Here is a 20,899-nt window from a genome sequence, read left to right on the forward strand (position 1 = left end):
GCACAATCAAACGGAAACTGGTTTGCTGAAATTCTTTTCTTTTTTCTTTTTAATTATCGTCTTGTGAATATCAACAGAAATGTCAATATAAAACATGATTTTTTTGCATGACATACAACATACATAGTGATTTAGATTCACTTGTACTTCATGCTTGAAAGTCACATCACACTGCCGTAACTGACTCTGGGGACACAGTTTTAAGGACTCGATTTCTTTTTGGGGCAAAGGGATATTTAATATACCACAGCATATGAAAAAAGCAAGCCTTTTTTTAGTTGTAGTGAGGACAGTTTGTTGTAGTGATATTTCTGGGACATTTACAGCATTTGCCAGATGCCCTTATCCAGAGCGACTTATAATTATCTCATTCATATTACTGAGCAGTTGAGGGACTTGCTCAAGGGCCCAGCAGTGGCTCCTTAGTGGTAATGAGATTTGAACTCGTACGCTTCTGACCCTCTTTGCTCTTCACAAGCAAATGTAGCAGCAAAGGAAAAATTGGATAACATTTTTTTATTCTAAGCCAATTAAGCGTGCATGTCTATTTCTGTGGAAAATTTACATTTAGTCTCTGTTCTGTTGTCCAGTGAGAAACAGAGGTCGGAGATATCAATCTGGTCCAGCTGGCACAGATGCATACACACCATGATTCTGGAAGTAAAAGTGTGATAATAGTCCAGTTCATTGATTTAAATCTTGGAAAGCTCACAATGTTCAATTACAACAAAAGATTAAACAAAAATATTCATAAAAAAGAAATTCAAAGTCATACAAACATTATAATTAGTGATGTCACTTTCAGCTTGGCCCAACTGGGCTATGTGTGTGTGTGTGCATGTGTGTCTGTGTCTTAATTAAGCACCTTGTCACTTCTGTTATGAAAGACCTGTGTGCAATTAAAGCTGTTGTAAAAATGTGAACATGCATAAAAATAACTCAGCTGTATTGTTTTGTCAGAACGGGGAAGATTGTGACTATCTAGTGCGGCAGAACTCAGAGCTCCTGAGAGCACTGGAGGAACTAGAGAAGACCGTCTCCACACTCCGAGAGGAAAACAGCCTTTTGGTAAGAGTCTGCTGATCTGAGAGCAGAACACTTCAGAATCATTTTGTCCTCTCAATTTCTTCCCTATCTCTCCCTCCTTAACATCTGTTTCTCCTCTCTCTCTCTCTCTCTCTCTCTCTCTCTCTCTCTCTCTCTCTTTATCCGTCACTCTTAGCGTAAGAGCAGTTGTCCTGAAACGGATGACAAGGTGAAGAGGCTGAGGAGAAAAAATGCTGAGCTGGCTGTCATCGCCAAGCGGCTGGAGGAGAGGGCACACAAACTGCAGGAGGCCAATCTTAAAGTGGTACACACACACACACACACACACACACACACACACACACACACACACACATGCACTCACACACCTGCCTGTGCATCTCTGTCTTATAACCCTAAATTATTTCATACAAAGATTAAATGATAGAGGTCAATAGCGAGTTAAATTTCACTAAAATGTAGGGACATCTGAAGGTGATCCACCTGTGGGTAGCGTAGAATCCCAAAATAGTGGCCACACCGTAATATAGGACACTACCAACTGAACATTCCCTGATCTCAGAGGCCTGTAGTTATTAAATGTAGTGATTATTAAATGCATTTTTAATGGGTGGTATATCTTTATTCCCCACTACAAACTAATAAACTTGATTCAACTGATTAAGAATATGCACAAGAGTGGGGTCTGTTGGACTGGGATTGTAACTCAAATTGCTATATTCATTCTTAGACATTTTTTTTTATTCTAGAAACTCAGTAAAACTTTCAAATCCCCTGTGTTCGTCTTTGTGTCCTCATTTAGATTATTCTGAGAGCTGTGGCTTGGGGATCTGCCTTTTGATCTATTTTTCAGCAAACACACTCTAAACTGAGATCTTATTTGTCATTCTTGTGTTCATTACAGGACTTGAGCATGTCTAAATTTAAATGTCTTTTTCCAAAAAATAACAAGCAAAAGCATTTGTGTGCTTGTTATAGGGGCACTGAATCTGGACATTTAATAGTGCTCCTGAGTCATTGTTAAAAGCTAAATAAAACTGTGTGTGAGAATTAGCAGTAATTTCACACAGCCTTTAATGTCATTTGGGGACTACAAGCTCAGGGTCATACTAATTTAGTATGTGAGCTAGTTTACTAGTGAAATTTGTTCTTCGCATATCCCAGCCTGCTCAGAAGCTGGGGTCATAGCACAGAGTCGGCCATGATACAGCGCCCCTGGAGCACAGAGGGTTAAGGGCCTTGCTCAAGGGCCCAACATTGGCAGCTTGGTGATATCAGGGCTTGAATCCTAGACCTTCTGATCAGTAACCCAGCGCCTTAACCACTGAGCTACAATCAACCATTATTATAAGGTTTCATTATAATATGTTCACACATTTTTCACTCAAATAGAAGTACAGATACTCGTGTTTTGAAAGTACTGGTAAAAGTTAAAGTACTGACTACATGTACTGAAGAAAAAATAGCCAACACTACTACTACCTTTTTTAGTGTCACGCTGGTAACTGGACCTCACATCTTATTAATATATTAATACAAAAGAATTTCACATTTTGTTACCTAATGAATGTATCCAGGCTGAACAACCACCATATAGAACACAAGCAGAGAAAAGTGATCAGGAATGTCTCTGTTCTCAGTCATGTTTACATCACGGACTCTGTCTGTCTCATCCATGTTACCCCATACTACTTGTTGCCTTCTTCCGTGCTTGTTGTCAGCTGCGTAGGTTAGCACCTGTGGTAGATTGGAAAAAATTGAGTGAAAGTTCAAGTCCAAAAAATAAATAGTAAAGTAAAGTACTAATACAAAAAAAAAAAAAAAAATCTACATAAATACTTTCTGTGAAATATAGTGACTAGTCATCACTTCTACCTCCCATAGCTGTGTGTGTGTGTGTGTGTGTGTGTGTGTGTGTGTGTGTGTGTGTGTGTGTGTTTGTAAGGGGAAAAATGTGATGAAAGACAGGTACAGGAGATAGGGGTGACTGTGACATGTTGTGTGTGTGTATTTGTGTGTGTGTGGTAACTTTATCCCCAAAAGCCTCCTGTCCTGAATGGCCACCTGTCTACTCTCTGGTGGCCATGCAGTTTGGTGGTCTGTTATTACACCACACCTGTTATGCTCGCACTCTTCCAGGCGTTTCCTTCCACTACACACTTCTAGGAAACACACAGTCAGGGGTTAATAATGTTAGAAACTCCTTCAAATGAGATAAAAATCAATTGCTAGTAGAAAGTCTGCCAAGTCAGGAGCTGTTACGTGCATCATGTGGGCTAGCTGTGGTTATATTCTTTGATTTGCTTCTCATCATTATTAGATGACACACTATATTTCATATTTCCCTTTAGATAGTCAAAGTTAACTGTACGTAGAACGAGAGTTGACTCTTGTACGTTGGTTAAGCTAGCTAGCTGATTTACCTTATATTCATCTTGTCAAATTAACCACGGCTTTATATAGAATTTAAAGTCTTCAAGACTTATTATTGGGAATAAAATATTACACTGTTTTTTGTTTAATCATTAATTAAAGAAAAGTTTTTGTTTTGTTGATCAGGGCAGCCGTATCGGGGCGGTTGTAGTGAGCTAAGCTAGCATGCTATGCTGAGGCAAACAAGTTAACTGACAATTTTGTGTTACATTTAAATTCTATTGACTTTGTATATGTGGTAAGTGTGTTTGTTTTTTTGTAGCATTGCTTCTTTTCTATGTGGAGCTGCTTTTATTTATTTTATTTATTTTAATTTTATTTCTACATTTTGGGTGTGAAGCACCGAGCCCTGATACTAGGCTTTTGTTTTAGCTGATGGGTTTAGCATTTATATATAGCTATTTAATATTTCCCTCCTGTGGGTTGTTTTGTTAATTTGTCGAACTGTGAGTAAAATGAATCTACAGTACATTAACTACAGTAACTTAATGTCTCTTAATATTTGAAGTTCATATCTTGAATCTACCTTTGAATTCATCTAATCTTTGTTCCTAACAAGATGGCTATGTATTAGCCAAGTATTAGCTATGTATTCTGCTCCATAGTTTCAGAGCTTGTATTTTTCTAGCTGTCTTATTCTTTGTCAAATGTGGAAAGATCTTTTGCTGCAGCACTGAGGAAACATTTCAGATTGTTTAGTGTCTAAACAACATTAGGAATTTAGTTTTAAACCCCAATAGTTCACCTGGTGTGAAAAAAATGTAACCTTAAATTATCATTTCAGTGCTATTTTATGTTGGTGTTCTTAAAAAATGTAAAATTTGAATTAGAAAACCAGTTTGCTTGCAAAACTTTGGAGATCATGACAAAAGCAAGTCATCCTTTGGAGTAATAGTAGAAGTGCATCAGCTGAGCCGAGCGTCAAGATGGACTGTACTGCTTCAGAAGTTCAATGAGATAAGCTTGATCTGAAACCTTCAATACTTGTAATGCCATGAGACGGATTTCTTTATGCTCATAATTGATAGTTCAATGAATAAAAGTGGTTCTACGTACTATTTTCAATGGGATCATGTTTAGTCTTATGGCTTGAATAAAGTTTTCCTGATTGGCAGGACAGTAGTAAAGTATAGCTGTATGAAATGTCAATCAAAATGTCTATTATGTTGATTTGTGTGTCAGTTTCTGTTTTTCTTGAACTTCCTGTCTGTCTTTTTTGTGAAGGTGAATGCCCCGATCCCCATAAAACCCGGGATAGCTGAGCAATACAAGAGAGCGTTTGCAAGGCAGCGGGCACGAGACCTGGCGCAGCACGCAGACACGCTCCTCTCCAAAGACAAGGAGATCGCCGCCCTGCAGCACGAATGCCGCCAGTTAGAGGCCAGAATCGGACAGGACAAAGTATGCCACGAAGATAATTCATTCACACAACTGTTTTTCTTTACAGAAAAATTACCCTGCTATATTTTCTTCTTTAGGGTACAGCATACTAGGGAACGTTATTTTGTATGGCTGCTACTTTTGCCACTTTGACATCTTTAACTTAATTATGATTTAACAATTGAACATTCAATAACCACTGTTATATTAAACAAAATGTAAGGGAAATGCAAAGTGAATATAAATAGGAGTTAAGTTATTTAAAACACTGACTATCCATATACATAAGAAGATCATATTGTAATGCTTTTGTTTCACTGTGAGGTTTTAGCAGTGAAACCGAATTAATTAACATTTAGTCTGTGACCTGGTTTGACTTTGTCTTGGTTTGCCCCCTGGTGGCATTTCTTTGGCACTGCACATACCCAGCTTCAAAATATTTTCAGCTTCAGAGAAACATCACTGAATTTAATACATTTAATAAAATTATTTTAATTTAATAAAAGTTGGCAATTAAGGATTCAAACCATTCAAAACCTGCATACCTTACCTACATTACTGTTATTTTTTGCGTAGATACTGAATAGTATGCTTTAAGGAGTTAAGTACAGAGATTGTGAGCAATTATCTTTTACATCTGTAGCAAAAGCCCACTGAGCATTTTAGAATAAGGTCCCTGAGGTTCTCCGTGCAGAGTGCATGACTCAGCAGGAAATGTTGTGGGAAATTTTAGAGAAAAAAGTACCATAAATACTTTACAGGGGAATTGGCTTGAAAAATGTAAACTGTGCTGATAGATATAAGTAGAGTGTCTTTGTAAGGAGAGCTTAATTAAGCTAAATTGTTTTATATAATTTAAATCAGTCTAGAGATCACAAATCCATGCACTTTGTCAATATTATGTAAAAACTTTTAATAGACTGAACTCACTTTAAGACTTCAGTTGTATGACTTAGTACAAAGTCACATTGACAATAGTAGAAATCTATGTATGTATGTATCTATCCATCTGTCTGTCTATTTGTCTGTCCGTCTGTCTGTCTGTCTTTTTCTGTTGTCTGCTTATTTCTGTCTATGTCTGTTTCTTTCAGTTTCTCTCTTTTTAACACTCAACAGTATAATTGTTTCCTGTCTGTCTGTCTGTCTGTCTGTCTGTCTGTCTGTTTATCTTACAGTCTCTCGCTCGCTCTTTCTTTCAACAGGGTGGTCCTGGTCAAGCAGGAGCAGGGGGATTCGAGCGTTTGCTGAAGGAGTCCCAGAAGGAGGTGCTGCGACTGCAGAGGCAGCTCTCGGCCAGCTCGGCTCGGGATCAGAGCACAGCTGGAGGAGCCGAGAAAGATCGAGAACAAAAAGAGACACCCGTAAGATCAGTTTCTTACTTTGCACCTGGCCAAAGTGGCACCTGATAACACAGTGTTTTAGACCTAATTATAAGGCCTCAGTGTTATACAGTATGTTCTCACTTTCAGACTTGCACGACTTTATGCACTCGTCATGTGCTGCAAGTGGCCATTCATGTGTAACTTTCTAAAACTTTCGTGCTTTAAGTTTTGTGTCTGAAAGACATTTGTCATTTGTTAACGCTGATGTATAATTCACAACAGAGAGATTTGTGGTAAGAAGGCTACTTTAATTGAAAGCTACTGGATGTATTTTATTAATGGATTAAATTCATTTTAAATGTGTTTTTAGATACTGATCTGTTACAGCGTTTTTCATTGGGAGTGATGAGGATAAACAGGATCAGAAATTAGTTTATTAAACGGACTGCGCAGGTAGGAAATTTTGCAGACAAGGTGGGAGAAGCGCAAATGAGATGGTTTGGTTATGTGGCATATCGGTAGTAGAATGCTGAGGATGGAGCAACCAGGCAGGAGAAAAAGAAGAAGGCCAAGGAGAAAGTTTATGGATGTCTTGAGGAAAGACATGCAGGTTGTTATTTTGAAAGAGGCAGATGTAGAGGACAAGGTAATACGGAGACGGATGATCCACTGTGGCGACCCCTAACAGGAGCAGCCGAAAGAAAAAGAAGTAGAAGATACTGATCTATTACACAATATACAGTATATAAATGATTATAGTGCTAATTCACATGAGCTAAAACCACTTGACAAAACCAAACTAGAACCCTAGAAAAACAAAAATCCCAGGAAAAGTTCATTATCCACATAGAAGAGCAAATCTATTTTGTTTATTTGTTTGTTTGTTTGTTCGATTGTCCGTCATTCTATCTATTAATTTGCTCATTTAATTAGCATATTATTTGCTTATTTATGAATTTATTTATTATTTTTTAAATGACCACAAGGGGCAGTGTCTTCTACATTTTGATCGTATGTTGATCGTATGCCCTGCTCAGGTCTCACGCTGTCAGTATGTGATCATTACTAAGAATTTTTGCTCCGACCCCAAACGCCAGATGCGTACAGAGCGCTTTTTACACAGCATATCTGTTCTCACTGTTAATAAATGGGTGTTTAACTGTATATACACAGTTCTGTTACAGAGCCTAATAATCCTAATACAATCATAATGTGTGTGTGTGTGTGTGTGTGTGTGTGTGTGTGTGTGTTTAGGTTATTAAGGTTTTGCAGGGGCTTAGTGTGTGTTTAAACTGATATAAATGCTGTTTGCTGCTCTTACATAATGGACTAGGCCATCATCCATTTCACTGCCTAATGAGCTGACTGTTGAACTTACGCCAGAGAAAGACAGAGATAAAGAGTGTGTGGGCTGAAGTAAATGGATTGAGAGCTGCATCGTATAGCCTTGCTACATAAATGTTACAGACAGTATCTTACCACGCTTTCAGTGCACATATACATTCTGTATTTTTTTTTTCCATAGGTGCTATTTGTTAACCAAAAGCTATGCATGTAAAAACTGGCTGTGCTGTTTTTCGATAAATGCGGTGGGGGGAAACGTAACAGGTTATAGGAAAATATCCGGCGACAGTTTATTGTGATGTAGCCCAACATTTAAGTTTTTTTAATGACTAAACAAGGATTGTTCATGATATGAAACATTGTAGAGTTTATTGTTAAAAACAAGTCACCTCATGTTAGCATTTATGTTAAAACAGGTATAAACAGTTTAATTGTCACCCATTACAAAGCGCTAACACGAGACTCCTTCCGAACTTAAATAAACATCTAACAGAAAAAACACCTTATTAGCAAAGATTTTTTTTAGTTAAATAAGGGCACACTCTGTCATCTATTTTCTACTAGGCTCAGATTATTTGAACTAGAGCATTAAATCAAACCTGAGATTTGTCTTATCTTTTAACCATTATCGCTGCTGTTGTTTACTAGGTAACCTGCTATATAGACATATACAAATATTTGCCCTGGACTGGCTATACTGTAAATCACTGGAACAATATTCCAGTTTTAGGTCTAGGACTTCAGAATATTCCGTATGACTATGAAGACTATTAACTATTAAGTGAACAAAACAACACACGATTATTAAAAGCCCTTTTTCAGAAGTTAGGCTCGGCCACAACTAGCAACCGAACTCAAAACCTACTTTTAATACCATTAGATCATTTTCCATTTGAACTCTAGATGTGAACCATTTTAACTGCCGTACCACTGGAACAGTTCTATTACTTGCAAAGCTCCAAATCATTAAGCAGGACGATTCTGCCAACTTTTTCGTATCACCATGATAATAGACGTGTACATTTTAGTTCACGCAAATATCCTTCTCTAAAGGAGAAAGAAATCTTCCCAAACCAATCAGTCAGTTGAATTTGGGTCTAACAGTAAGTACTGTATGTGTGTTTCCCAATTTGCTGACTTTACTTTTCACTTTGTCATGTCCCTACTATCACTGCAAAGCCCGGATGAGAACGACAGCGCTGGTAATCTGGTCATCTGTGACAGTCACACACTCATGCCTCTTGTGCTGAAAGGGGCCAGGTTGCATGTCCTTTAATCCCCTGTGACAATGGAATGGTATGGTCCAGTAATCCCTTGGCTGTTGCAGTGGTAGTGGTGACAGGGTTTTTTTTGGTTGGTTTGCACTCCGAACTGGTGATCAAACGAAAGATTTTGACCAACTGTCCCTGCGAAAGTTTCTCGCAGCACTTTCAGCACACAGAACAGGGGGTACGTGTGTATTGGTGTATTTCACTGATGTGTCATGCGTAGTTGGTGTTCATATTAGGTCAGAATATGTGCTGTGTGCATGCTAGACGTGTTTGTCTTTTCGTTTTTTTGCAAATATGCAAATATTCATGATGCACTAATACAGTGTGTCTTCTTATGTCTTATTGTTTAGTTATGTGTTTCTCTGTAAGTGGATTTAAAGAAACATTGCTTTCTGTAGCGTGTATGGTGTGTGGTGTGTGTGTGTGTGTGTGTGTGTGTGTGTGTGTGTGTGTGTGTGTGTGTGTGCGTGTGTGTGTGTACAGGAAGTGTTTTTTTTCTGGAAAGTACGTTGATTTCAGCAGTGACGGTCTGAAGCACTGCTCTGTAAAACACAGAGATTTTGAGCTTTACCATATCTGGGGATTTTGCACATTGAGGCATGTTGTGAATCTACATACTGCTGCAGCAGGCAAACTCTCAGTATCAGCACTTCGATATGTATTTAAATAGGGAAACCTCACTTGGGCCAATCCATTAAGGTGCTTTTAAAAGAAGTGATCCAGTTACCCGTTTCAGGAGTGTACAGGGATTACTGCAATGTGCTTATGGCAAACAAGGCCTACTGTATCCGATACACCGGCTTTAGTACCACTCCATACAGAACATGCTAGCTAGCATAGCTACAGACGTGGCTACAGTATTAGCCTAGCCCGTGTTAGCTGTTAAACAGAACAAGCAAAGGATCGAGAGGAAGGAGGGGGGCAGATGTAAAAGAAGTTCATTTGTATTAAGGCAATAATTGCTGTTAGTAATAAAACTTCACCAGCTTTATATATGATTTAAGGGCACCCATCAATTTAGAACCATCATATTCATGTTTACATTAATGCACTTGTCCTTAACAGGTGTCCGTTTCTGAAGTGACACCTAATACACAAAATGGTGTAATTTAAATATTGACATACTTTATTAATTTATTATGAATTAAAAATTAGGACAAATGGAGACATACAAGGCATATGTTATAACCTTTCTTACAATGTTTATATTTAACATTTATGGATTTCTCCGGTTTCAGCACTTTGTAACAGTCAGAAGTAAAGCTGTTCCATTAAGTTTTGTTTTTTAGGACTGACATGGTCATGCTTTGTGGTTTCCCAGTAACACGAGAGAGTCTGTTCATCCATAATAGTGCTTTATAGGTGATATTATGGGATAACTTGTTCCATTGATGTTTAACATCATTAAATGTTACTATAACTGATTTTCTTTTCTTTTTTTTTTATAATATGACAATCATTGCAAAATAAATAAATGTAAATGATTTTTGCAAAACGCTGTGGAAGTGTATACAGTTGATGTATTTTTTATATTATTTTATTACTTTATTAAATTCTAAGTATTGCACTCGTGATGTGTAGCAATTGCATTACACACCTGGCCACCTGCAGCACAGTACAGGATGCTATATAAGGTGGAAAATCTTATTTTTGCACCCAACAGATAATCTTTCACCACCTTTTAAATGATAATCGGGTTAAATAATACTAATAACTGATGTAATGATGAGTTTAAATCTGGACTGCAATTGCTTCAATTTGGGAAGGTCCCTTTACTCCAACCCCCTGCACTTTTTCTCATCATATGACTTCCAGTATGACTCTGTTTCCAGGAAACTGCTGTATTCTTGTATTCTACCCTTCTGAATTTTTCTTTTTCTTTGTTTTTCTGAAGCTGTTTTTGTTCTTTCTAGGTTGTATGTGAAACCCCACAGTCTGTAGTTAATGAAGTTCTTGTTAAAGGGGAGGAATCCCTTAGAAAAGGGGAGGAGAATAGAGCACGAGTAATCCCGGAGCAGGACACAAGCTCTACCCACCAGGAAGAACAGACACAAAAGGACCGTATAGAGTTTCTGGTAAGAGAAATGTTGAGCAGGAAGTTGAATGGTATTGTCGGTGTGTGTGTGTGTGTGTGTGTGTGTGTGTGTGTGTGTGTGTGTGTGTGTGTGTGGATCAGAGGCTGGAACAGGTTTGCATCTTCTCGTTTATGTGACGGGAACTTGGAGATGCAAACTTGTTCCAGCCCCTGTTCACAAAGCTAACTCTATGAAGATATGGTTTTCATAGATCTTGATTGGCTGGCTATAGGGCGATGACCTCAACCCGCTTAAACGCTTTAGGCATAAAGCTTTTGTTCCATCTATTTTGAAAATAATGGCTATATGTTGAGTTATTTTCAGAGGACAGTAAATCTGCACATCGACTACTTTAAAATATATGTTTCATTTCTATAGCATTGTCCCTTGAGAGAGATACTTTGTGAGATACTGTATTATGGTCAGGTCAAACGTTTGTCTTTTATCATATAAAATCATTATCGTATGTTTCTGAGGAGTTCGGTATAAATCCGATTGAGGAGGTGAGACATATGGGCATATTTGAATTGAATAGCAAGACAATGCTAACTGAATTCTGCATCTCTTACAATAGCATGAATTCATAGGCGAAGAATCCGGGTGCTGAACTGGTCTGCCTGCTGTTTACACCTTTCAATATTTTATATGAAAACATTTGGCATATCATGAAACAAAAAAATACAACAAAGGACACCCCGAATAGTTGAGCAGCTAGAATCCTGTATCAGACACATATGGGACAAAATTCCTCTCCAAAAACTTCAGCAACTGGTCTCCTGAGTTCCCAGATATATATACGGACAGAAGACGTGACGCTACACAGTGGTAAACAGTGCCCAAACGTTTTTGGAATTATTCTTCTTCTTTCGGCTGCTCCCATTAGGGGTCGCCACAGCGAATCATCCGTCTCCATACCACCCTGTCCTCTACATCCGTCTCTTTCACACCAACTACCCGCATGTCTTCCCTCACCACATCCATAAACCTCCTCCTTGGCCTTCCTCTTTTCCTCCCACCTGGTGGCTTTTTCCTCAGAATACTTCCACCAATGTAACTCATGTCCCTCCTCTGCACATGTCCAAATCATCTTATTCTCGCCTCCCTCACCTTGTCACCAAAACATCCTACATGGGCTGTCCCTCAATAAGGGTATACTGTACTAAAATGAAAAGATTTTGTGGGTCAGATAAAAAATGTAAGCGTGATATTAATCAGTGTTAAAGTTGAGAGTACAGTATTAATATTTAACATCATTCTACATCTGAAAGTTGGAAAAGCAGAAACTTCATCATTGCCATAGTTCTGATGTAGACACAAATATACAAATAAGTCTTCCCACACCTCCAGTCCACATCTGATAAGGTTATGTCATATAATCCCAAATCTGGGACAGCTACACTCAAATGCTGTTTTATATCATCAGTGTCTCGCTTAAATTTTTCCAAACTCTCATACTCTCATCATTAATTGTGGTCCCTCTGTAAGCACTTGTTCTTCCACTGTTCCCATTGAGTCCAGTTCCTGGTCTAACCAAGAGTGTGTAAGCTGCAATTAGGATAATTAAACAGGGCTAATCGTTCTAATTCTTTCCATGTTAGAGGTCAGTGTAGAAATTAGGCATAGACCAGAATTACCAGAACCTGTCAGTCATTTCAATTGATCCGGTTTTTAAATAATTTTAATCAGCAGCATAAAACAATAGCAGATGTAAAACGTACATCGTTCAGCCATTTTTTGCTAAATGAAAGTGCCATTCTTTCATTGCTGTACTATAAAACATTTGCTTATGATATGTTTTGATTCTATTCATTTGAATGCCTGTTATGTTGTGGTTCTTTGCTGGTCCTTACAGGAAAGCGAGTTGAGCAAGAAGAGAAAAGAATGTGAAGGTCTCGAGCATGAAGTAAGGAAGAGGCAGAAGAGATGTCTCGATTTGGTGAGCTTATTCAATATGCATTCTGGAGCAACGCTTGAATCAACCATTTCTACTTTATATACGATGTGAACTGTATTAAAAAACCCACCTACTGTAAAAGCTGCACTATGAGTTGCTTCTAAAAGAAATTTCCAAAAGAATTCACTTTCTCATGTCACATTGTTATTAAGTTGTATTGCAACTACTGATGCTGTTTGGGGCACAGACGGGATTTGTTTTAAGAAAAATGAAAAAACCTTACATTTACGCTATTTGGCAGACGCCCTTATACAGAGCGACTTTTGGTCATTTGGTCACTTTTGGACATTTTATACAACTGAGTAGTTGAGGATTGAGGACCTTGCTCAAGGGCCCAGCAGTGGCAGCTTAGTGGTGCTGGGATTTAAACTCATGATCTTTCAAGCAGCAGTCAAACAGCTAAAACACTGAGCTACCAATTCCCCCAGAATCCCAATCTTCAGCAATAGCAGGTTGATTATGTTGAATTGTGTGTGTGTACAGGAGAGCCAGCTTGAGGATGAGCGCAGCAAAAATGAGCGCTTAACAGAGGAGACCGAACTCCTCAGGAGGAAGGCTCAGCTGCTTGAGCAGGTCAGTGGCAGGACTAATGTGTGTGTAACTAACTTAACAACCACAACTTAGAAATTGTGTATAATGTTTGAGCATCATGCCGTGTTTTTTGACATCTTATTTCTGTGTGTGTGTGTGTGTGTGTGTGTGTGTGTGTGTGTGTGTCTCTCTTTTCTTTCTCTCTCTGTAACGTCCAGTCTCAGGTCGAGAATGAGGAGCTGAGAGAGGAGCTCTCTACAGTGAGCGCTCGCTATAGTTCAGTTCTCGAGGAGAACCAGAGACTCCGTGCCAAGCTGGAGAACCTAGAGCAGGTCCTAAAGGTATTTCAGAGTTGAATTCAAATCCTAGGCAGACTGACACTAGTCCTGTTCTAATAATTTGTTTATCCAATAAAATAAAATGTTCTGAGAGGTCTAATGGAATAACACTTCTGCTTCTATGTATATATATATATATATATATATATATATATATATATATATATATATATATATATATATATACATACATACATATATATATATACACATACATACATAAAGATGTGTAAGGCACAATATACATATTTATCATTTAAGGAAATATGACATTACATACGTTTGTGTCTACTAATAATGAAACTTTTGGTGTTAATTTATTTTCATGTTTAATCAAAATTCTTGTTTTAACGTTATTTATCTAGTTTGTCATATATATCGAAATTTCGGCTTAGAAATCATCTATTTAGCTCAGTAAGGTCATTAGGAAATGTTTACTATAGTTGATAGTTGTCTCATGCTGTATGCATCTGTTATTATGGTCACAAAAATGGTTATGGTTTATAAGGCAGCACATGAATATAAAACAGTGATTGAACTTGCTGGAACTACTAGTGCTTTCAACTGTTTGAACACACACTTTCACCAATCGAAATCAATTACCAGATAGACCATTGTGCGTTGTACATATATAAAACCATATACAGATATAACTGTGTTTTTAAGTGTTGGCTTGACTCAGTTTTAAAAGTTAGTCTGGCGTAATGCAGTACTCTTTATCGTTGATTTTTTGTATGTGTGTGTGCAGCATATGCGAGAGGTCGCAGAGCGCAGGCAGCAGCTGGAACTAGAGCATGAGCAGGCACTGGCAATCCTCAAGTTCAAACAGGATGAAATCAAACGACTTCAGCGGGTCTGTTGTGAAATATTCTACACCTCAGAACATAAAAAAAATGATAATCAATTCCGATTCATTTCTTAAATCCAGCACGTTTTGCGTTGGACCAAATGTGAATTGTTAGTTCAGATTGCAGTCAGCTTTGCTCTCTTGTCATTCTGAGTGTATTTAGTACAGAAACTAGAAACCCAAATATATTAAAAGCTATATATATATATTTTGTTGGATTCTGGATTCAGGCAGAAATGTATCAGATTTGGACCACATGCAATTTAGTTCAGATAATGTCAAATCAAATGGCTGAGCGAATCAGGTGTGAGCTGTCTGAAGGTAAACAGCCTTCATGACTAGACTCCTAACCATTAACCCTGACTCATCATCTGCCTGGATATTTTTGAGATCTTACCACATTTTCTTTATACCTCCATGTTCGTTAGATGTTGTTCTTCATTGTAATTGTGTGCTCTCTCTTCCATCAGGCTCAGTTATTTGCTAAGAGAGAGCATGAAGGCGTTGTGCAAATGCTTGAGGTGAGAATTCAGAAATCAAACCACTGTTTTTTTTTCCACATCTCACTGATTACCCGTAAAAAAAAAAAAAAAGAGTCTGGTTGTGTCTCTTTCTACGTGTATTACAGTAGACAGACAATAGAGTTAATGATGTTAATGATGAGCTCTTTCTCCTTATGTGCAATTAATTTTTTCCATGAGAAATTTATGCAACTAGTGCATTTTTAATGCATAATTGATCACCGGTACTGTCATCCATCTGTCAGTGTTGCTCACTCTGTTTCTAATCTAGTAGTACTGTGTGTATGTGTGTGTGTGTGTGTGTGTGTGTGTGTGTGTGTGTGTGTGTGTCTTCAAAATCCTAGCTTTTTTGCTGTTCGAATAAATGTGTGTTTAATTGAACAGTTTTGTACACAGTGTTTCCCCTACAATTCTCAAAACTCACATGACATGAGGAAAAAAAGTTCATGAATTAGAAGAATTTTAGAAGAAAACAAAAATTGGCTTTTAGATGTATAAGAATTTACCCTAATGACAAATTTATATAAAAATTTTTACATCATATCACTGATGTAAATAAAAAAAAGAAGTATCACAAGATTAATTCTGTGGTAGCAGTTTTCCAGTTCTACCTCATGTCCAGTGTTCGTGTTAGGCTTCAGATCCTGAGACTCTAAAGTGGTTATGACAGATAAACATGTTACAGTCGTTGTGTAGATAAGTCAGTGATTAGCTGAGAAAAGAAACCAGGAGTAAGAGGTATTGTCGAGATCCACAATGCAAATGTGTGCTCACAGCACAACCGTAGTCTAGATATTGAGCAAAGGCAGGAGGGCTCTATATAATCCTGTGTGATGTTTGTCACAAGTTATATTAGAAGAAGGTTCCCTGGTTTAATGTGTCACGGATAGACCAAGCATCAGAAACCTGGAGTAACACAGAATGTTCTTTATTTTCCAAATATACACACACGAGAGTTTGAGATGTGACTGAAGTAAATGGTACACTTAACTGAGTACCATAGCCAGGAGCATGGAAGCACAGGGAACAGAGCAGTAGATAGTCCGGAATGATCTATAGTTGTAACCTGTAGATCAGACTGTGAGTGAAGGGGAATTGGGACCTTATAAAGGGGTCAGGTAAATGGAGGGAGGCGTGACTGGTGGTTCCCTGACATAATGAGAGCAAAATGCATTTTTTACTTTTACTTTTTTACTTTCGGGCAAACCTAACATTGCTCATAAAAAAACAGTGAAGCATGATGGTGGTAGTATTATGTGTAGTATGTGTATGTTTGTCGTCAGATATCTCTCTTAGCTGGTCATCTAAAAACTATTTTTCTTTTAATATGAAAAGAATTGTATTAAACTTACAGTATACACTATATGCACAAAGGTTTGTAAACACCTGAGTATAAGATTCGCATATGCTTTTTAAATATCCCATTCCACCTTTAGTCCCTATCTGCTGTTAGAATAACCTCCACTCTTCTGAGAAGGTACTCTATTAGATTTTGGAGTGTGCTTGTGGAGATTTTTGCTGATTTAGCCATAAGGGGTGAGGTACTGATGTAGGGTAAGGAGGCCTGGGGTGCAGTCAGTGTTCCAATTTATCCCAAAGGTGCTCAATAGGATTGAGGTCAAAGCTCTATAGCAGGACACTCAAGATCTTCCACTAAAACAAACTGTAGGTAGCACTATTTGTGCACAGGGGAATTGTCATGCTGGAACAAGTCCGGGTCTCCTGGTTCAAGTGATTCCACATCATGGGAAGACCAAGGGAAAATGTAATTTTACCACATCCAAATGCTATTCAATTAAGGTTTGGGGTAGAACCACATATGGCTTGGGAATTCACGTGTCTCAATACTTGTGTCCATTTATTATATGTCCACAAAATGAAAAGTTTTGTAATTCATTTATTGCTAAAATCAGTCTTGATCAGACAAAGTACAGACACAAGTATTGTATAACAGTCATGTTATACAGCATAGCCCATAATCACAATTCTAAGCTGCGCTCTTTGAAAAAAGTAAAACACAGAAGCGAAATACCTACTAGAGTTATAGTTTACAAGATTTCACGTACTGAGAGCTGTTATATGAGTAGATCTAACGTACTGAATGTGCAGATAAATATCACATTTCATGTGTAACCATATTCACAGTTCATTTATCTGTTGCTATAGTTACTGTATGCACATTGCATGAGCCTTTTTTTTTTTTCATATTAGCACAACCACCAAATTTTCCCCCTCTGGGGGAAACACTGTGTGTGTATGTGTGTGTAGTATGCCCCATGCAGGAATGCGAGTGTGCATGATGTGGAATGAGTTACTGTCAATTGTCTAAATTAAATTTGTGTCATTTGTAGGCATTGATCCAGTTTGTATTGCTGAGAGAGCTGGTAAACTCCATCGTTCTTTGACTCTCTCTCTCTCTCTCTCTCTCTCTCTCTCTCTCTCTGTCTCTCACTCTTTATCTTTCTCACACTATAAACTAAATGACTGAGTGAGTGTGGTATCTCTCCCCTCCAGAGGGCTCTCTCTCTCTCTCTAAATTTGCATAGACTTTTTAAATAGACCCAGTTGACTGACTGTTAATCATCTCCGTAATTCATCAATATTTGACTCAAAAAGTCATCATTCAAGTCTCAAGTTTCTGGCTTCTGGAGAGATTTTGAGAGATACTGTGCATACACTTATTGTTCAACAGGTACTGGAATCTGATTGCAGTGTGTACTAACTATAAGCTATCATGTGGTTGACCTTTGACTTTTCATGCATGCATGCGTACAGTATTCTGAAGCTCTTTCTCTTCCTCTCTCTATCTTTCTCCCTTTCTCTCTCTCTCTCTCTCTTTCTCCCTCTCTCTGTCTCTCTTTCTGATGTGTGCTGAGCAGAACACATTGGACTGCATGCAGGTATTGATACTAAGCAGTTCTGTCATTCTTGCCTAATGCCTACCCAAACCTCAGCTTCTTAGTCATGGTTGTGATTGCATACATGTATGTTTGTCCTTAAAACACACAAACACACACAAACATCAATTACCACACTAGATTTTACAGATAATTTGCGATTAATTTTCATGACAATTTTTCTAGTCTAGGTGAAGTTACTTTTTTATTTATTATTTTTTATTTATTCTATTTATCATTTATTTTTTATTTTTTTATTTAAAAACAGCTTTATTAGTCTCTTAAATCCAATCAGCCAGAAGCTCCTGATGAATTGAGCTCTGATATTATTTTTACTGATAATAATAATAATAATAATAATAATAATAATAATAACCAAATTAATTATCATTATTGTACTTATTGTAATAAATTATCATTTCTATAGTAACAATCTACACAGAAAGGTGCATTTGGATGCTCAAATATTTTGATACCTGTAATAAATTGGTTATTTAACTATGAAACATTTTTTTATTAAAAAAATATTCTTTATGGAAGGAGATTCAATGGTCAGTTCTTTGTAACAGAAAGTAAAGCAGAAGTTTTCCACCACAGGAAAGTTATCTGGACCGAGTACCTTGTCGATTGTGAGGTTCATAGTAACATGACAACACACAATTTGTTTATCTAAATTATACACACAATGTATTTATTATTTATGTTTTTTGTTGTTGTTTTTTTAAACAGTGCGTGTTTATTTTTGAGCTTATATAGTATAAGTGATATCAGGAACCAACTAGTTTCACAGACATTCTGCAACAGTAAATGCAACTACAAATAGATAGAAAAAAGGGTTTTTTTTAATTAAAAAATTATTGTAATTGTTTGCAGGATCACATGCAGATTTTAAGAAATAAAATACATTATAAGAAAGTAAATGTTACAAAGTACATTCACTATATAATGTAGTTTGTACTAAATTACAATTTAATCTTAGGATGTAGAATATGAAAGGAAAAGCTGTGTTATTGATCAAATGTGGATTTATATTGTACATAAATACATTTGCTGATAAAATTTAAAAGAAGTATGCTTGATGTTAGCACAGATAAACATAAATGTATGTACATTCAAAGGTAATGATATTTAAGCCTATACCCATATACAAGTTTGATTTTTTTTAACATAAAATCTGTGATTAGTCTTTTTCTCCATTACACAGTTAAACAGTTTTCCTCTGGTTTTGTACTTTAAGTGACACGTACTTAGTTGTGATATTTTACAGGAAACTGGCTGTTTTTTTAGAACTCTGTGTGTGTGTTTGTGTGTGTGTGTGTGTGTGTGTGTGTGTGTGTGTGTGTGTGTCTGTGTGTGTTCGAGTGTGATGAGGCCCTGTTTGCTCGGTGTCTGCCAAGAAGCTGAACCACAGTCCCGGAAGTGAAACTAGCTGTAGTTTCTCTTGGTCTGAGATACATGCTCTTTTCTCTGTCCCTGTAATACATACTCAGCAAAAAAGGCAAAATGGCTGCAAACCTCTCCCTATTTCCCGCTTCATCTTTCTACCTCTTTCTCCCTGCTACCTCTGAGAAATGTTTTGATAAAATTCTCTGCCTGTTTCTCTGTTTCTGTTTCTTACCAAAAGTTGTTTTAGTTGATCACTTCCCAGAAATGAACACCTTTCTGCCAGTTCATTATTCTCACATCCTAGTGATCACCTGATATTCACTCAGAAACATTTTTTAATAAAAGGTACTTTTTGTCACATGCACATTACAGCACAGTGAAATTCTTTTCTTCGCATATCCCACCGATATGATAGCGCCCTGGATCACAGAAGGTTAAGAGTCTTGCTTAAGGGCCCATAAGTAGCAACTTGGCATATCAGAATAAAAAATACACTTCTTCTTTTAAATTCAATAATTGTGACCTGGACACAAAAATTTCAGAAATAGTGTTTTAATTTATTCACATGTTCCACATTAAGCAGAAACTTTAGTGACTTTTGGAGCACAACCCATATTATAGGACACCATGTTGTATATGCGTGCTAAACATGCTAGCTAACTATCCTATCTGATGTTATTGTTCTAATAGTTTGTTTTGTTGTAGTGGATTTTATCTGGTTAGATTTTTACTGTTAATAAAAGAGATAATAATTAAAATAAGAATGCAGCTCAAGCCTCAGATACGTAAGCAACCTCATGGAAAACTGAGAACAATACAAGCTAGTCAGTTAGCTAGCCTACTAGCTTTCTAAAATATGGAAAGGATCTTGTTTTTTGCCTTCCCATTAATATAAGATAAAGTTGTAGATGATTTTGCTATATTGCCAATGTCAGATATACTAAAAAATTCTTGTTTTGCTATCAGCTGCTCTGATATGCTAATATCATAAAGCTCCATCAGCTCCATCATGATCTATCATGAATTTCCTCTTTACATTAATCCTTAGAAGAATCTTAGTATTAATCTGTGTGTGTAAAATATTAGGCGAAGGTACGGGAGCTGGAGCAGAAGTGCCGCAGTCAGAGCGAGCAGTTCAGCCTTCTCTCTCAGGAGCTGGACAAATTTCGACAGCAGGCCTCTAAGATCGACCTGTCGGCTCCTGGACTGCTGTGCTCCAGCCTCACACAACTTCCCAACGGCCTCAGTCTGCCCACAGACACTGGTAAACTAGTTCACACACAGCACTGCTGCTCATAGTATCATGGTACTTTACACTTAAATATTACATTTATATCACTACTACTATTAAACTGCAATTAAATCTTATGATATTTATAGTTCCTCACTTTGATGTTCACTTTACTGTAGTATATATATATATATATATATATATATATATATATATATATATATATATATATATATAACATGAGAGGGCATGCTGTTGCAAGAAAATAATAACCAGAGGGTGTTTTTGTTTATAGAATTTCATATGATTTGCTGTTGTGAAT

The 20,899-nt window shown here is 37.2% G+C and overlaps 1 protein-coding gene across 14 annotated transcripts in view; it reads left to right on the plus strand.

Moving 5' to 3' along the window:
• The window catches only part of LOC124378720 (RIMS-binding protein 2-like), a 113,750-nt gene that overhangs the window by 57,400 nt on the left and 35,451 nt on the right, over positions 1-20,899 (plus strand). For 11 of the 14 annotated variants that reach the window (XR_006924291.1, XM_046838461.1, XM_046838460.1 and 8 more), the window contains exons 3-14: positions 961-1,068; positions 1,223-1,351; positions 4,705-4,881; positions 6,063-6,221; positions 10,711-10,872; positions 12,725-12,808; positions 13,310-13,399; positions 13,576-13,698; positions 14,444-14,548; positions 15,013-15,063; positions 17,415-17,447; positions 20,433-20,610. Coding sequence is in view for 13 of the 14 variants with exons in the window: in XM_046838461.1 (XP_046694417.1) it covers positions 961-1,068; positions 1,223-1,351; positions 4,705-4,881; positions 6,063-6,221; positions 10,711-10,872; positions 12,725-12,808; positions 13,310-13,399; positions 13,576-13,698; positions 14,444-14,548; positions 15,013-15,063; positions 17,415-17,447; positions 20,433-20,610 (1,399 nt within the window). In the remaining variant the exon portion in view is untranslated. Of the gene's footprint in view, positions 1-960; positions 1,069-1,222; positions 1,352-4,704; positions 4,882-6,062; positions 6,222-10,710; positions 10,873-12,724; positions 12,809-13,309; positions 13,400-13,575; positions 13,699-14,443; positions 14,549-15,012; positions 15,064-17,414; positions 17,448-17,942; positions 17,964-20,432; positions 20,611-20,899 lie in introns of all 14 variants that reach the window. The other 3 variants (XM_046838456.1, XM_046838465.1, XM_046838455.1) reach the window with 2 other exon arrangements.

This window comes from Silurus meridionalis, chromosome 25 (assembly GCF_014805685.1).
Source record: "Silurus meridionalis isolate SWU-2019-XX chromosome 25, ASM1480568v1, whole genome shotgun sequence".
Taxonomy (NCBI): domain Eukaryota; kingdom Metazoa; phylum Chordata; class Actinopteri; order Siluriformes; family Siluridae; genus Silurus; species Silurus meridionalis.